This window comes from Pinus tabuliformis, chromosome 1_1 (assembly GCF_031772625.1).
Source record: "Pinus tabuliformis cultivar Carrire ecotype Pingquan chromosome 1_1, CPIR1, whole genome shotgun sequence".
NCBI lineage: Eukaryota > Viridiplantae > Streptophyta > Pinopsida > Pinales > Pinaceae > Pinus > Pinus tabuliformis.
Window position 1 is genome coordinate 206,690,883 of NC_142297.1, and position 18,952 is coordinate 206,709,834.

The 18,952-nt window shown below is 41.0% G+C and overlaps 1 protein-coding gene across 1 annotated transcript in view; it reads right to left on the reverse strand.

The window, feature by feature from the left end:
• Nucleotides 1–18,952, reverse strand: part of EMB2762 (CCAAT-binding factor) — a 266,353-nt gene that overhangs the window by 164,027 nt on the left and 83,374 nt on the right. The window contains exons 4-5 of the mRNA XM_089388606.1: nt 8,985–9,046; nt 8,717–8,765 (exon numbers count right to left, since the gene is read on the reverse strand). Coding sequence (XP_089244732.1) covers nt 8,717–8,765; nt 8,985–9,046 — 111 coding nt within the window. The remainder of the gene's footprint in view (nt 1–8,716; nt 8,766–8,984; nt 9,047–18,952) is intronic.

Genomic DNA, 18,952 nt, shown 5'->3' on the forward strand with positions numbered 1-18,952 from the left:
TGATACATGAGATCAGTTGAAGACATGTTGCTTCAACTAATTCTCCAAGGTGACTCCTTCACATATCGTTGTGCTACATTTCGTCATCATGTTGCACCTCACTGCGCTGCACCTCACCGTGCTGCACCAATCATCACTATGTTGCATCTCATCACGCTTCATTAATCATGATTGTACCCATCACTGTACTGCATTATGTGCCATTGTTGCACCATGTTGCCATCCTGGCCTATGTTTTGGTTGCACCTTGCTTGCTTGTTGTCCCTTGCTTACTTGTTGTCCCTAGCATGCTTGTTGTCCTTAGCGTGTGTGTTGTTGCATGCTAGCTGTAACATTGCATGCTTGGTGTATTTGCTGATAAGTACCATACAACTGTCCCAATGTTATAGTTAGTTGTCCCTTGCATGTTGCTCTCCTTCGGAGACAGATGCTCCGGCTGTTTTGGCAGTGCCCGACAGTTCCAGCTATTCCCGACAGTTCTAGCAGTTCCGGTTGCTCCCGACAGTTCCGGTTGTTCCCGGCAGTTCCGACAGTCCCAGCAATTCCGGCTTTTCCATCAGTTCCAGCAGTTCTGACATTTTCGACTTTTCCGGCTTTTCGGCTTTTCCGGCAGTTCTAGCTTTTCCGACTTTTCCGGCAGTTCTGCCCTCTGGATCAGGGCAACGTTATTCCTTGGGATCTCTCCTCCTACTAAAACCCAAAGACAAGTAGAGAGAGGAAGAGATCCCAAGTGTGTTGAAATGACTTGAAGGCCACCTCTATTTATAATAAAACGTTGAGCACATGTGGAGTTTATTTGGTTGTTGGCCGACATTGACGAATTGTCTTATAACACAAATAAATTCATAACTCCATGAATACTTATCGAAATCGGATGATCTTTAGATCAATCCTACACCTCTCGATGAGAGGGATCCAAGAAAAATATCAGCTGCCATAAATAAGATGACCCACATGGAGTTTGGCCCTAGTTGCCAATTTTAATAAATGACATTGTGCAACAACGGCACAATGGGACAGCAATGCAGCATAAGGTGCAACAATATGATGTGTACAGCACGGTCATGAGGTCCAGCATTATGATAATGGGTAAAGCATGGTGGAGCATGATGACGAGATGTAGCACAATGATAGGTGAAGGAGTCACCTTGGAGAATCAGTTTAAGCAGCATGTCTTCAACTGATCTCATGTATCATCTTCTTAGAGACGATCTATGCTCTTATCTAGATAAGTCAAAGTGTTGACTTCTGTTGTATGCACTATCTCTCTCTCTCTCTGTTGAACTATTGAAGAACATATAAGAAGAATTGATCAAGTGTTCCCCACATTGGGGTTTGTCTCTGGCTAGCACCACATCTTGTGTCATGTTGTCTTGGCTTGTCTTCTGCGATTTATGTTTATGTTCTATCTGCAGTTTACTTTAATGCTGATGTGATTGCTAATCTGGAAAAGATATTGAGCTAACTGTGAAAATTGAGATAAATTGCTCTAAGCATAGAACATACCTAAAATTAACATGGTATCAGAGCTAAGGTGAAGACAAAGCCCAAGCAAGAGTGAAAGAGCAATCACCGAAGACAGTTGGGAAAGAACAAAAGGATCAGTGGATTCCTCATCCCTCTTCAAATTCACCGAAGGTGAAGTCGAAGCAGAGAATATTATCAAAATCGCGCAGCGGAAGCTTTTGATGGCCTACCTACCTAAAAACCACTTCATTAGGAAGTCTAGATCTAAGGGTGGAAAGAAAGACAGATGCCTTGTTTGTAATAAGATCAGCCACTATGTGAAGGTGTGTCTGAATGGCAGGGGCACATCTCTTGATGAAGATAAGAATCATTCCAGGGACATCTTCAATGATTAAGGGAATGACAGGTAATGCTGTTCATAAAGGAAATGGCCGACTCTTCAAGAAAGCAAGGAACCCTAGGTATGAAGAATCAAATGTTGTTTTTGATAAGATAAAGAAGCGTTATCTTGTATTGGCCCTCTCCTTTAGATTCTTTGGGAATCCAGCTTATTGATTGTAGTGCTTCAAGGCACTTCATTGGATAGAAGGGTGATCTCTCTAATTTAGTAGAGATGGAAACAATCGTGAGATTATACTTGAAGTCGATGCCACTTATCCCAAAAAGGGTGTAGGGAATGTTACCCCTAAACTGAATGAGGGTAACTCGATTCATTTATGAGAATCTCTTTATGTACATGATCGCAAGAAGAACCTGGTGTCCATTTGGGCAATGGAAATCAAAGGTTTCAAGGTGGCATTCATCGATGGAAAGGTAGGTGTTTGAAAATAGAATTTTCTAAGATGCTTTTACTCATGGATTCAGGATTGGGAATTTGTATCAAGTTGCAGGATGGTCCAATAGGGACCATGTCAATTGTCATATCTCATCTATAGCACTGGAGGTCTACTTATTATGGGGCCCTACCCGATGTGAGTCAGATGGTGACAGGTATGCCTGAATTCAAGAAGAGCATGAAGGTACATGTTCGAGATGTACCGAAGGAAAATCTTACAAGGGGACCATTCCCCTCATGTAACAAGTCCACAAGTTTGGAACAACCCGAGGGGTTTGAGATTCATGATCAGGAATCCCATGTGTGTAGGTGGAAGAAAGCCCTCTATGGCTTGAAGAAAAACACCACGGGTGTAGTAAGAGAGGATTGATAACTGTCTAATGAAGCTAAAATTCACTAGCAGTAAAGTTGATCCAAACCATTGCCTAAAGGTTGTGGATGATAAACCTCTCATACCGGCGCCTTCTAAGGACGATCTATTTTTGACAGGTGCAGACCCTCTCATTTGCAGAAGTAAGAGGGAGTTGGATTCCGGATGTGGAATGGTAAACTGCAAGCTCGTGACTACCTCGAGGATCTTAATTTTCAGAAGTTATATGGTAGTGATGACGGACCTGATTTGGGAAATGCCTCTGAGTTTCATAAACTCATTCACGTTGATGTTCTTGGTGAACTTCCGTTCGAACATATGTTTTGCAATTAGCATATTGGGCTCATATTTGGTTGAGCCTCACTGGATTGGTGCCAAGAATCTTCTGAGATATCTTCGGGGCACAATCTCTCATGGATTGAGATACATTGCTGGAAATGTGAAGCTACATGATTATTCGAATGCTGACAGAGTAGGCAATGTGGAGGATCTCAAGAGCACTTCTAAGTGTTGATTCTCTTTGGGTTTTGCTCGATATCCTAGATGAGCAGGAAGCAGAAGACGGTTGCTTTGAGCACCGCTGAGATCGAATACATAGCTACGAGTATGACCTCGTGTGAAGTTGCCTGGTTGCAGGAGCTCTTCAATGAGTTGTTTGTACACATGATGGATACCACCGTGATCTTCTGTGTCAACTAGGTGGGGATTCAATTGTTGATAAATCTTGTATTCTATGATTGCTCCAGCATATAGACATCAGATACTACCTTATCTGGGATATGGTACATCGATGAGCGAGGAGGCTCCATCACATTGAGACTGATGTACAGGTCGCAGACATTCTGTCGAAGCCTCGGGCAAAGGTCAAATTTGTGACTTTCCCGAATGACTTGGAATCGTTGAGAGACCTTCTTATGAGGGTCCTGCATGATACATGCATTGACCTCTGGGAGCTCCGAGGGGCTTGGGGTACTTCTTGGAGCAACAAGCGACCATAAGGCGACTCCCCCTACCCTAATGGTGCGTTGTGTACAGGGTAGATGGCTCAGCCTTCCCCTGTGATACCCCGTGGCGACTTAGGGACAAGATGAGTGGTTCTCCTGTCGAGGCATCCTACCCATGCAGTCTGGGACTCATGGGAAGTACCTCTCATCTGGCCAATGAGCAGAGAAATTGGGTTAGGGACCATAGTAGTACTATCGATGGACGCATCATTGTATCTACCGTACTCCCTATGCTAGGATGACCTCCATTGATCTGGGATCAATGTGAGTGGTTTGAGACACTCTCTTATGATATTGATCTGGGATCAATAAAACTGACTTCGGGTCAGTAGAGAATGGTATGAGACATTCTCGATCAATTATTCTTCTTCATAGTTCAGCAAACTTCTTCATTGTTCAGTAGAGCAGAGTAGTGTAGGGCACTGATGGCGGAGATAGTACAGTCGGACATATAGATCAATGGATGGAGTTCTCCCTAGTTGAGAGGGAGTATTAAAATTGGCAACTAGTGCCAAACTCCATGTGGGTCATCTTATTTATGGAAGTTGATATTTTTCTTGGATCCCTCTCATCGAGAGGTGTAGAACTGATGTAAAGATCATCTGATTCCAATAAGTATTCATGGGGTTCAGAATTTATTTCTGTTATAAGACAATTCGTCAAATTCGGCCAGCAACCAAATAACCCACTCATGTGCTCCACGATTTAGTATAAAATGAGGTGACTTGATAGTCATTTCTACACACACTTTTATCTTGATTTCTCTCCACTTCTCTTGGGTTTTAGTGGAAGAGAAATCTAGGAGTGGAAGCCCTAGACATTGGAGGATTGAGGCTGCCCTAGCGGCAGTCAAGAAGAAGAACGTTGCCCTAATCTACAGGACGCAATCAAGTGAGAAGCCCTAACACTACAAGGAGGACAGCCCTAGTATCTACGCAGTCTAGAAGAAGAATACACTGCCTAAAGCACTAACGCTATCAAGATCAAGCCTTAGCCTATACGCTGGCCTCTACGCAGTCCAGAAGGAGGCTGCCCTAGATAGCATAAAGTGCTGTGTGGACAGCGGAGTTTTAGCCGCAATATGAAGGGTCAAACGGACAGCATGGACGCTGCCCTAGACAGCGTGAAGGGTTGTGGTGACAGCGTGGTGAGAAGGGGCAGTTTTGAGGGTAAGGTTTAGGGTTGTTCCTAGGTACAGTTTAGAGCTAGAAAGGCAAGCAGCCAGGCCAAGGAGAATGGGAACCATACGCTACTGTTTTGGGCATCATTCCATGGAGGCAGCGACTACAAGGGAAGAAGCTTGCCAAGGTGGGCCGTAGTCCTTAAGGGGTTGTTTGGCTAGGTGTGTAAGGGCTGCCAGATGCCCTAACCAGACACCACATAAGCAGCTGTGAAGGCAGCATTGGAATAACAGTGTTGTGGACAGCTAAGCAATGGAGCTTGGTGGAACTAAGATGCATGGACAGCAAGACATAGTGCTACTAAAATGCATGGACAGCAAGACATAGTGCTGCTAAGATTCAAGGACAGCAAGACATAGTGCTGCTAAGATGCATGGACAGCAAGGCTACATAGTGCTGCAAAATCACATGGGACAGCAATAAGGTATAGCAACCTGTGAGGGGAGAGCAGCAAGGTAGGGCCAGCAGCAAGCATGGACAACACAATGATGGGACAGCAATGATATAGTGCTGCAATGTGCAATGGGACAGCTGTAAGATGTTGGGACAACAGCATGATGAGACAGAACAATGATGGGACAGCAATGACATTGTGTAGCAATGGCACAATGGGACATCAATGACATTGTGCAGCAGTGGCACAATGGGACAGCGCACATGGGACAGCTTTGCAACATAAGGTGCAGCAATATGATGACAGCGCGGTCATGAGGTCTAGCATTATGATGATGGGTGCAGCACGGTGAGGTGCAGCATGATGACAAGAAGTAGCACAATGATAGCTGAAGGAGTCACCTTGGAGAATCACTCGAAGCAGTATGTCTTCGATTGATCTCATATATCATCTTCTTAGAGATGATCTATGCTCTTATCTAGATAAGTCAAAGTGTTGACTTCTGTTGTAAATGTACTATATATCTCTCTCTGTTGAACTATTGAAGAACATATAAGATGAATTAATCAAAGGTTTCCCCACATTGGGTTTTGTCCCTGGCTAGCGCCACATCTTGTGTCCTCTTGTCTTGGCTTGTCTTTTGCGATTTATGTTTATGTTCTATCTGCAGTTTACTTTAATGCTGATGTGATTGCTAATCTGGAAAAGATATTGAGCTAACTGTGAAAATTTAAATAAATTGCTCTAAGCATAGAACATACCTAAAATTAACACGTTTCCATTTCTGGGAGGCGATGTCCGAAACGTTTCGTCGCTTCGTGCAACCTAGCCCCAAATAAGGATAAGTGTTGGTGAACTCAATCTCCTCCCCTCTAAAAATAAATGGTGATCCAAAATGACTTCTTCAACGCATTTAAGATCATAACCTTGGTTTGACCCAAGATAACCATCAACTGTCGACGATCATGGAAGAGTGCCAAAGCATTTATCCATCTTTGAAGACCCCTTGAAGATGAGGTTGTCGGTTGATGTAGCTCGGACAGGTGTTATAGCCTTAAGTGGTGTCAATGACGCTAGGAACATGAGCGAAACTTATCTCCAAGCACAAGTTATTCTTTTGAATGTAAATGTCTTAAATTAATTAATCAGTTTTAATTATTTTCCTAAGTTTTAACTTAGGGAAATAGATTAATTAATTAGTAATAATTGAGACATGCTTGATTTTCTTCTAGAGACTTCTAGTAAAGAATCTAAGTGATCTTAGCCATCGCTTAGATCATTTCAAATCTAGATCTTGGTCGTTAATTTCTCAACAATAAAGGAAATCAATGGGCAGCTTTAGAGATCAGAATGATCATTGGCATTTGGGTCTAGCGAGGGTTTCAGCAGCAATTGAAGTAATGAATATTTTCTGGGGTTTTCTTTCATCAATATTCTTCCAATTTCAAGTTCTAGAGGAGGAATTCTCCTAGCATTTTTTGCAAACAACGAGGCCAAGTTATTGAGGTCATGACAGTTCCAGGAGAGGCCAAGTTTTCTCTATGAGAGGCCAAGATTCCTTGTGGAGGCCGAGATTGGTAGGAGGAGGTTGTACAAATTGCCAAGTGGGTCATACGAGTTGCCAACATATCCGAAAGGCTAATTTTGTCCAATCCGTTAGCAACAAAGAGCCTGAGGAGCTGACCGTGTAACACTGTACAAGCTGTATTTGCTAGGAGAGGTCGTGTCAGGTTTTAGAGGGAGGTCGTGAGCCTTCCAATGGTCAGATCGACTTGTAGAGGTGAAGAAATATTTTGTTGGGATTTGGCAAGCAGTATTGTAATATTCATCAATTGCAAAATTTGCCGAAGATTAATAAAACTCTCAGATCTGAAGAACCGGTTTTCCCTTTGGGGTTTTTCCAGGGATGTTTTGTCCAAAACTAGTTGTGTCCATTTTGTGATTGGTTTTCTATCAGAGTTCCCGCAGTTTACTGAATATTGCAATCGTGTTTTTATTCAGTATTTGCAGTACATTAATTTTGCTCAGAGTTAAATACATTAGATAATTACCGGTGATTGCAATAAGAGATTTTTCAAAGAGGCCAAGACAAAACCCTTCAAAAATGTCTGGATTGTGAAGTCATTACTCCAAGAAAAGCTAGAAAATTTTCTGCCACCAGCAATATGTTTAGACACCACCTCTATTGTAGGCAGTCTTGGGATACAAGGCAGGAACAGAATGGGTTGACTGGGCTCAGCTTGCATTATGGATAACTAGAACACCACAGAATATAAGAGCTTGAGTGTAGTGACTTATGGATCACTGGAGTGGGACCATCCATGTGGCATGCAAGTCAACAATGGCAGACTTCATATGGACAATATTCTAACAGAGTTGAACTTCAGCGCTGGACATTGGAAACCTGCAGCAAATTCATTCCATACTGGAGCAATTGAACTGAAAGGCATTTCTCCTTCTCAATGACTAATCTCCATGAAGAGAAGAACAGAGCTGACATCATATGACTCACTGGCAACAGATTGAAATGCACTGAAATGGAAGCAGTAGAAATTTGGTTCTGGGGATCAAGGTTGAACAGACTCACTGGCAACAAATTGAAACAGACCGAAATGGAGAAGTAGAAATTTGATTCTTGGATTCAAGGTTGAACAGACTCACTGGCAACAGATTGAAATGGACAAAAATGGAAATCGTAGAAATTTGATTCTTGGGTTCAAGGCACGAATAATAAGAAGATGAGGAATGACAAATAAAAAATGGGGCTCTTATACGTTGCAAAGACTTGAATAACTCTACAGAGCTTGTACACATACTTGCTAATGCCAATTACCAGATCTAATTTGATACATCCAGCTCAACTTTCATTCAAACTTATCCCGTGCCAAGTATCTGCATTATTTTTGAACTAAAAATGGTAAAGACATGAAAGTCTCAATGACAATCACTAATGCTTGAGATGCAAAGGCAGTTACTTCTGCAATGTGTAAGAGAATCAATCTTCACACTCCATTATATCACAAAACTATCAGACTAGAAAAGGAAATAACTGCTAGGTCAGTATTCATTACTATAAGAATACTTTGATTCAACTGCGCAGAAACTTTTTCCAAGAAATTAAAGAAACAAAATACCAGTAGTACATGTGCTCTTAATTCATCTGCACACAGAGGGGAACACATTCCTGGGACCAATGACTTACCACATGTTTGAAGCATAGCAGCATAAAATTTATATAATTGTCTAGATATTACTTATTTAAAATTAATGAGACACAAGAAGGTATACATTTCACCCATTTAAGGGCCAGTACCAGTATTCCACTTGGATGGTAAAACCTAACAAACCATGACAAGAACTATGTTTTAAACCATTTAAAATTTAAAAGGTTTGGAACCCATAACAATAAAATACATAACCGATTACCAAAAAATATTGGTCATTTAGGGACCCTGAAGGTCTTACCTGACCTTGGAAGTAAGCGCATCCCCGTTGTCATTTGACATGTCATCATCTATTGAGGAAAAACAAAAATTAACAAGACTGTTCAAATGAGGATTTCACACTTTCCCATGCTTAAATATTGGAAGACAACAGCGCGGCAAACAGATTAACTGCCATGACAGCAATATGTGTATTAACAAAGTAAAGAATTGGTAGCTACATTCATTTCTATGGTTGAAACTTGAGAACATTTCAACAGGCTCAAACATTTTACAACTCCTCCTAATACCTTTAGATTGTCTACTACTGAGCTTGCCCGCAAGATTCTCCAAGTTGGAATATGTGAAATAGCTGCACAAGAAAGCACCATCAGATCATGTAATAAAAACGTAAATAATGGCAGTTATGCTTACAAGTAATGCTCACAGTCCTCTGTCTTACTCCTGCATTCTGGAAAAATTATTAGAATCACATTCAGAAAAGAGATTTGATCCCTCTCAATGCTTGGTAGATCCGAAGTTAAGATGGATCTAGGCTGGTTTAATTTCCCCCCTTTAAATAGGTAATATCCCACATGAATACCATGGGTCATTTTTATTTTATTTTTATAGGGTTATTTTTATTTTTATTTTTTTATTTTATTTTGACATAGTTAAAATGTTTACATTACATTAATTTTGTTATTTAATTTTAATTTTATTTTTAAGCATTTTGACCAAGTCAAAATGTTTATAGGACAGGATATTACAACATCTCTTCCATACTGGCTGGAGAGCACCTCTCAGCGCAAACAAAGATATAGAAAAATATATTGTGACAAATATCATTCTTCAAAAAGGGCTAAAAGTACTTCAAGGTTACAGCAGATAGTCATCTGACAAATATTTGATAGTCATTTGCAATCCTATAAGATAAGATAATTTATTAAATATCCAACGAATGACCACAAGAGAAGGTCAATGGGACTAAAAAATATGTCCAATATTGATAAATAGTGGGAGTGCAAAAAGTAGCTCCTGTGAGAATAGTTTGGAGGGTCTAAATAGGTGCCTCTTGGGGCAGAGCCGACTTGATCAATAGGTGGGCTGACTTGGCATCTTGTGGTGTCAAAAACTCGAATTTGAAAATTTCATTTTCCCTCCTTTGAAATGGCCATGAAGAACATGCCTTATAAAAATGTTCTTTTGACAAATAAATCAATTTTCTTTTATCACATGCATGAAGAACATGCTAAATATAATTTTTCTTTTATCACAAATATAATTTATATTTTATCTTTACAAGTACAAACTTGTACATTATGAAAACTAACCATAGCTACAAAATTCAACACTCCCTCTTAGCCAGGGAGCTAGAACCAGTTCCGACAAAACCTGCCGGTTCGACCAGTTTGGAGGCAAAACCAGTCTGAAACGGCCCTTCGAACCAGAAATGACCGGTTCTATTCTGGCGGTTCCAGACCGCTTTTAACAACCCGCAGGCCCCACTAGCGTGCAGCCAAGCCCCCCTAAAGCTATTTAAACACCCCCACCCCCTCTATTCTACTCACACAATTCATTCGAGTTTCTTGCATTTCTTGAGCTAAGTTCGAAGAGGAGAATTTGGAGATTTTTTTGCAGGGTTGTTCTAAGGGAGATTTTTTGCAGATTTGAAGCGCTGATTGGAGCCTTGGAGAGTTGTTGGGTGGGAAGATTTTTGAGCTACTTCAAAGATTTATTTTCTCCCAGAGATTTTTGGGTTTTCTTCAGTGGTTTTTACAGCTGGTGGATGATGATTCTGATGATGATTGAAGATTTGATCATTGATTTTCTATAGTTGTAGCTTGTAGCATTGTAGGATGTAGTATAATACTATGATCTAGCATGTTATTTTGGACTATAAAGGCCTTTTAGAGCCCGCTTCTTGATGTTTGTAACATTTTTGGTTCAACGGTGTTTTGCACTAAGTGATATTTTGGTTATATGCACTATTACTTGCTATATAAATGACAGCTTTTGCATATTTGTGTATAAATGGTTTGGATTCATATGGATGTACATTAATATATTTGTTTTTCTTTAAAATATGAATATTTTATGTGTTTTGGGTAAACCAGTTTTTTCCAGTTTTTTTTCCGATTCCGGTCTGGTTCCTGGTCCACAAGGTTTTTTGGTTCGATGACTAGTTCGGTTCCGATAACATTGATCTAGATGTTCTCTATTGAAACATTTTCCCTAAGAATAAGGTTACACAACTCACAACATCAGCATCATAATCATCCAGATCAACACTCTTGACCTATAACAATCATAGCATCCACCTAGCACCATTATCTAGGTTAGTACACCTAACCTATTGTACATCATCAATATAAACTAGGTACCATCATCCAGGCTAGCACACCTAGCCTATGGTACAACATCAATACCAACTAATCACCATGATTCAGTCAATGCGACAACCTCATGATAGACGGACTAGTACACATTTGCCATCACCACAATCAAACCTTAGGGAACATCCAAGTTCCAATTTCACAGGGTTGGCCAAACCCTAGAGGTCATCCACATCTTCACTCCACAAGGTTTGCCATCACCACGATCAAACCCTAAAGGACATCTATATCCCAATTCCATAGACCTCACTCAAGGCCATGATGTTATATGGGCTCACTTAACAAGTAACCAGGCCTAAACACTGAAGGGCACAAACACATATAGAGTGATCTGGCCAAAACACTTAAAGGCACCCACTCTTTCGAGTGGTTGGGCCTTGAGGACCTGTTGACCACTGGAGTAGCACTTGAGATTATAAGAAGACTCAATGCCCAAGGATGATCCAAAGAACACATGTACCATCAGATATCATCAGTCAATAGAGTTTTTAAACTCTATTTTTATTTCTCATCATCTTTCTCGTACCCAGATTCCACACCCTACAGGGAATTGTAATAAGTGATACTAGTAATGATGAGTTTTGAGTTTGTAACATGCCTAGGATGTTGGGACTCGATCAGCAAACGAGCACACCTTGGTGTGTTTTTTTATCTGGTTAATTATCCCTTCTTTTTTAGAGGCAAATAATTTTCTAAATTTTTTCACTCACTTTTTCCTAGGTTTGAAGGTTGAGCCCCTAACACATCTTAGTGTCTAGAGTCGATGTATATTACCATACTAGATCATAGTTTTAAAATTCGGCCGATTCAAAACGGAAACGGCCGAGTTGATCCGTTTCATTGCCCAGAAATGTGACTCGGTGGAGGAAACGGTTCAGTTGGCCGAGTCATTCAATGACTCGGCCAACTCAACCATTTCTGTATTGACTCGGCCGAGTCATAACCAGTGGCCTGTAACCCCATCAAAACAGCGATTTGACATTTTTTAATGAAATTTTGAAGTGTTTGCTGATTGGTTTGAACTCCAATGTGTTTTATGAATTAGTTAAATGTTATTTGGGGTCCATTTCCCCCTCCCAAACCCTATTTAACACACTCAAATGCTCTCTACTATTGATATGCTATTCGAATTTCATGGTAATGTTAAATTCTTAAAGTAAAAGTGACATTCTCCTTAATCTTCATTTTCATCCTTTTACTTAAATTTTTAACATTACCATGAAATGACTCAGGATGTTTGAGAGTGGTTTCGGCCTCATTGGATTTCATATGGAAAAAGTAGAATTTTAGATTTCATTCAAAATCCAGCAGACTTATCAGTTTTTCAGGATTTCAGGATTTCAAGATTGCAATGTTTCCATTGAATTTTCTCATGTATTAGGGTATGGAACTCGCATTTAATCAAGAGCACCAATCCCTCTATGTACCTTGATGTTAGTGACATTGGTTGTCGAACTCCTCTGGGATTCGCCAAACCCTAGAGGTCATCCACATCTTCACTCCACAAGGTTTGCCATCACCACGATCAAACCCTAAAGGACATCTATATCCCAATTCCATAGACCTCACTCAAGGCCATGATGTTATATGGGCTCACTTAACAAGTAACCAGGCCTAAACACTGAAGGGCACAAACACATATAGAGTGATCTGGCCAAAACACTGAAAGGCACCCACTCTTTCGAGTGGTTGGGCCTTGAGGACCTGTTGACCACTGGAGTAGCACTTGAAGATTATAAGAAGACTCAATGCCCAAGGATGATCCAAAGAACACATGTACCATCAGATATCATCAGTCAATAGAGTTTTTAAACTCTATTTTTATTTCTCATCATCTTTCTCGTACCCAGATTCCACACCCTACAGGGAATTGTAATAAGTGATACTAGTAATGATGAGTTTTGAGTTTGTAACATGCCTAGGATGTTGGGACTCGATCAGCAAACGAGCACACCTTGGTGTGTTTTTTTATCTGGTTAATTATCCCTTCTTTTTTAGAGGCAAATAATTTTCTAAATTTTTTCACTCACTTTTTCCTAGGTTTGAAGGTTGAGCCCCTAACACATCTTAGTGTCTAGAGTCGATGTATATTACCATACTAGATCATAGTTTTAAAATTCGGCCGATTCAAAACGGAAACGGCCGAGTTGATCCATTTCATTGCCCAGAAATGTGACTCGGTGGAGGAAACGGTTCAGTTGGCCGAGTCATTCAATGACTCGGCCAACTCAGCCATTTCTGTATTGACTCGGCCGAGTCATAACCAGTGGCCTGTAACCCCATCAAAACAGCGATTTGACATTTTTTAATGAAATTTTGAAGTGTTTGCTGATTGGTTTGAACTCCAATGTGTTTTATGAATTAGTTAAATGTTATTTGGGGTCCATTTCCCCCTCCCAAACCCTATTTAACACACTCAAATGCTCTCTACTATTGATATGCTATTCAAATTTCATGGTAATGTTAAATTCTTAAAGTAAAAGTGACATTCTCCTTAATCTTCATTTTCATCCTTTTACTTAAATTTTTAACATTACCATGAAATGACTCAGGATGTTTGAGAGTGGTTTCGGCCTCATTGGATTTCATATGGAAAAAGTAGAATTTTAGATTTCATTCAAAATCCAGCAGACTTATCAGTTTTTCAGGATTTCAGGATTTCAAGATTGCAATGTTTCCATTGAATTTTCTCATGTATTAGGGTATGGAACTCGCATTTAATCAAGAGCACCAATCCCTCTATGTACCTTGATGTTAGTGACATTGGTTGTCGAACTCCTCTGGGATTCGCTCCCAAACCAAGAGCTTCTGAAAATGTTGCTCCCGCTCCCGTTTTGCTCTTGCTCCCCACTTTCGCTCCTGCTCCCAACTTCCAAGTAACACTGAGCTAGATGATGTTGGCAACTCTAGCAGTAGCCAATAGTATTGGTCACAGACTTTTGTTGTAGAGGCCATTTATAGCCTCCTTGGTTATGTGTTTTTGTTTTGATCTCTATATCATCATCGTGTATGTATTGGACAATGCATTGGGTGCCATTTTGATATAATGGATATATTCATGAGCCTACTTTGATCATATGTTGTCTTCTATCTATATTCTAATGCTGTGTGTTTGGAAACATGAATGAAAATCTTTAAAATTGTGTGTTTTTATAAAAAATAAATATTTAATGTATTTTTTACAATGGCCGAGTCATTGAAATCGAGTCGGCCGAGTCGATACCGAGTCGGAGTCGGATTCGGAGTCGGAGTCGACCCTCGGCCGAGTCGGAGTCGGAGTCGGAGTTTTAAAACATTGTACTAGATCACACAAAAATTTGTGGAATTTGGTTAGGTCTAGGTAGTCGTTTTTTATTTTTTTTATTTTTCGCTCTACAGAAATCGCAAATAAAATTGTAATTAAATTGTAATAAGTGTAGTCTAGAGAAGTTGTATGGGGAATGAGTAATAACAATTACACCTCTCACCCTCAACTTTCTACTATGACACACTTTGAAGGATTAATAATGTGTTCTAGACCCTCAAAACCCTTTTTTCTTATGTTTAGTGGAAAACGTGGCAATTAATTAGGCTAGAATTAAATAAAATAGACAGAAATAAATTATTCCATGTGACAAAATGACATGGAAATTATCCCAAATCAAAAGATTGAGTCAAAGGACATGTGGATGATGACTGAGCACATTGCATCATAATTACAGCATTATCTTTAAGAAATCGAATTTCTCAGACTTAATGCAGCTCTTCACATGTGGAGAAATAGAATTCCTTGGAGTTAATGCACAGTAGAATATTTGACTGGATTTTGGTGGAGGATTTCATGAGACTTTGTCCCACTTAGCACTTCACTTCATCTACACTCAGCTGCAGTTAAGGAATTTGAATTGCTTCAAGGAGGGGACCACGCATTCCTTGAGGATCTACGTTATCCCTCATTGGGATCATCTACAGAGGTGGCATCATATGGATGAGGATTGGATTGGGACTTGAGCCAACTACTTCTCGCTTTACACTTGGGTTTGCTACTTGTGCCACATAGAGAATTCGATTTCTCTTGGAGGATTTGATGGTGACACAGAGAATTCGATTTGCTTGAGTGGCTCTCTCATCTCCACTTAGAGTTTGGCTCTCTCTACCTTGGAATTGGCTCCAATGCCATTTGTCATTGTCATTCTTCATTGGGATTTGCTCCCAACTCTCTATATAATGAGGTTATGGGCTCTCATATTGTATTATGTTTGTTGAAATTTGGTACCAGAGGACAGGTGGTTCCCTTAGGCTTTGATCTTTGGCCTAGGGAAAAGTGTCCAAAAGAATTTAATTTTTCTCCTAAAGTGACTTTGTAATTTTTTTTATAAATTTAAATCTAATTTAAAAGTGACTTTAAGTGATAAAGTTACTAAGTCTAATTTTAAAGTGACTTTTATAAAGTCAATGAAAAATTAGAAAGGAAAAGTGACTTTGGAAATAAATGACTAAGTGGGTCTTTATTAAAGTGGGGTGAATTAAAAAATAAAAAGTGAGATTTAAATGAGCATTTAATCTCAGCCTTAGATCTCAATCTATTTCAGCCATTGGATTTAGGGATCACCCAAAAGTCACTTGGGGTTAGATTAAAGGAGGAAAAGGTCATTCATTCTTTCATGAGCAGATTGGGAGAAGGAGAGCAAGAGAGATTTCTGAGCAGGGAGGAGAAGGAGACAGCAGCTTGGCACACATTCCAAGGCAGCAGTTTAGCAGATTTGTACAGCTGGTTCAGCACACAGTGAAAGGCAGATTTTGGCACGATTTTCGAGGAGTGGTTTGCACAAAAATCGAGGAGCAGTTTACTGATTTTTCTGCACGCAAAACGAGGATCGTACAGCGCATTTATTGCAAGTCGTACAGCACATTTAATGTTGGTCGTACAACAGCATTTAATGCTGAAAGTGGGCACGAAAATCGAGGAGGCCGTACAGCATTTATTGCTGTCCTGTTCGCTGTAATTTCCAGTTTGATGTGAGGCATGGGAAAAGAGATAAGTTGTAAATTTGCTTGCTGATTTTTTGCTGAATATTTCTCACTGTGAAAAAGGCATTTTCAGAAATAAAGAAGAGCTCTCGAACTGGTTTTCCCCAAGAGTTGTAGGGGGTTTTTCCAGGGTCACATTGACCAAAAATCTCAGTGTTTAAATGTGTTTTAATGGCTGTTTATTACTGCTGATTTTTATTTCTGCAATTTCTCGCATTCTGTAAAATTTCCAGAATTTGTGTTTTCAGCAAATTTATTTTTTCCAGCTTGTTAAATGTATGGTTATGGGAAAGGGCATTTAACTATATGGGATAAATAAGGAGAAACTGAAAATCGGGGTGGGAAAACAGAAATTTCTACATGGTATCAGAGCTTGAGCTCTGAAGGGCAGTTTGGGACAGCAAAAGGAAAAATTACCGCTGCTGATTTTTCATTCAGAAAATTCCAGCAAGCTGATTTTTCATAAACAACAGTTTTATCTTTACTACAGCAGTGCTATTTTCAGTTTTAGGACAGCAGGATGTCATTGGGATTGAGGGTGGAGGATAGGTTGGATGGGCATACAAATTACAGCGTTTGGAAGGAGAGAATGCAGAGTATCTTTGAGGAGGCAGAAGTCTGGGATATCATGGTGCATCCCACACAGAACCCTGTTGTTGTGCCTACTGATGCTACTCAGATTGACAGCTTATAATAAAAAGAACAACAAGGGTAAGAGGCTGATTCTAGACGGAATCAAAGACCATTGCATTCCTCATGTGAGAGGAAAGAGCAATGCCCATGAGATGTGGACAGCATTGTCCAATCTCTACCAGAGTACCAATGAGAACCGGAAGATGGTCATGAAGGAGAAGTTGAAGAACATTAAGATGGGTAATGATAGTGCAGTTGGATATCTCACAAAGATTACTAATGTGAGAGATGAGTTGGCAGTGATTGGAGAGGCCATTCCACCTACTGAGTTGGTGCGGATTGCAGTGAATGGCCTCCCCCGTTCATGGTTGAACTTTGTTGATGGGGTTTGTGCACGTGAGACCCTTCCCACATGGGAGAGGTTTTGGGATGATTGCATTCAGACAGAGATCAAGAAAGGTCAGCTTGGGGCAGCCAAGCCAGTTGAGCAGGATGAAGATGTAGCACTGGTGGCAGGAGGCAAGAAAGGCAAAGGGAAGAAGCAGGCTTCCACAAGCAGTGGTGGGGGCAAAGGCAAAGGTAAAGGTAAACAGGGGAACACACAGAAGGACTATTCCAAGGTGAAGTGTTGGAATTGTCAAAAGATGGGACAATATGCAGTTGTGTGTTCGGAGAAGAAGAAGAAGGGGAAGAACCAGGACGTGGCAGCTTCAGCAGAGATTGAGGACTTTGCCGGTAGTTTTGACCGGGAGTTTGCGTTCACTACGTGTGCGTCCTCTAGTGCAAGATCACCTACCACACAGGTTCAGAGGGAGCATGCTTTTCCCTCGATTAGCGGAGCATCTTCAGGTATCTGGTATGTGGACAGTGGGGCTTCACGTCACATGACAGGAGTCCGTGAGTACTTCTCAGAGCTTTCAAAGAGTGGCACTGATATAGAGGTAGTACTCGGTGATGACAAAGTTGTTAGAGCAGTCGGGGTGGGGACACTGAAAGTCCAAACCTCCCTTGAAAGTGTCAGATGTTCTTTATGTGCCAGGGATGAGGAAGAACCTCATATCCATCTCAGCTTTGGAGGACAGAGGATATGAGGTACTGTTCAGGGGAGGACAGGTGTTGATGTATCCCAGGGGCACTCCAGCTGATTCAGCTAGAGTGATAGGTGTACGCCATGCAAAGATGTACAAGTTTGCATTCCAGCCCCTTTTGGCATTGAGCAGTAGTACCGACAGCAGAGCTAGCAGTTCTGAGCTGTGTGAGATTTGGCACCGCAGGATGGGACATATGTATCATGGAGCCTTGAGGACATTGCGGGAGATCACTACAGGTGTGCCAGATTTCAGTACTGATCACTTTGATACTTGCAGAGGTTGTGCGACGGGCAAGTTTGCCAAATCCCCTTTTCCCAGCAGTGACAGTAGAGCGACTGGGATACTTGATTTGATTCATTCTAATGTGAGCGGTCGGATGTCTCATGTTTCCTTGAGTGGATATGAGTACTATGTTTTATTCATTGATAATCACTCCAGGAGGACCTGGATTTATTTCTTGAAGACCAAGAGTGAGGTCTTCAAGCGGTTTCAGGAGTTCAGAGCTCTTGTGGAGACACAGACAGGTCGAAAGATCAAGTCCCTGAGGTCGGACAATGGAGGAGAGTACACCCTTGGAGAGTTTGTTGACCATTATGCGGAGGCAGGCATTAGGAGGGAGTTCATTATTCCTTACAACCCCCAGCAGAACGGGGTTGCGAAGAGGATGCACAGATCCATCATAGGGGCTGCCAAAACCATGTTACATGATCAGGGGTTGCCATTGTTCTTGTGGGCAGAGGCCTGCAACACAGTTGTTTACTTGCAGAACAGGAGTCCGCATCGTGCCTTAGGGCACATGACTCCGGAGGAGGCTTTCTCTGGGAAGAAGCCTGATATTGGTCATCTTCATATCTTTGGATGCATTACATACTCCTATATACCCAAGGAGAAGAGGACCAAACTAGAGCCCACCGCAGAGAAGGGTATCTTTGTGGGCTACAGTGAGACCTCAAAGGCCTTTCGAATTTACATTCCTGCATAGAGGAGAGTTGTTGTCAGACGGGATGTGAAGTTCGAGGAAGACAGGGCCTTTAGGAGGTCACGGGAGTTAGAGTATCTGGATCAACCAGACCCTCAGCAGCAGTTGAGTCAGTCGCAGGGATCCAGTGGGCAGGGATCAGGAGGATCAAGAGGTACATCTATGAGGAT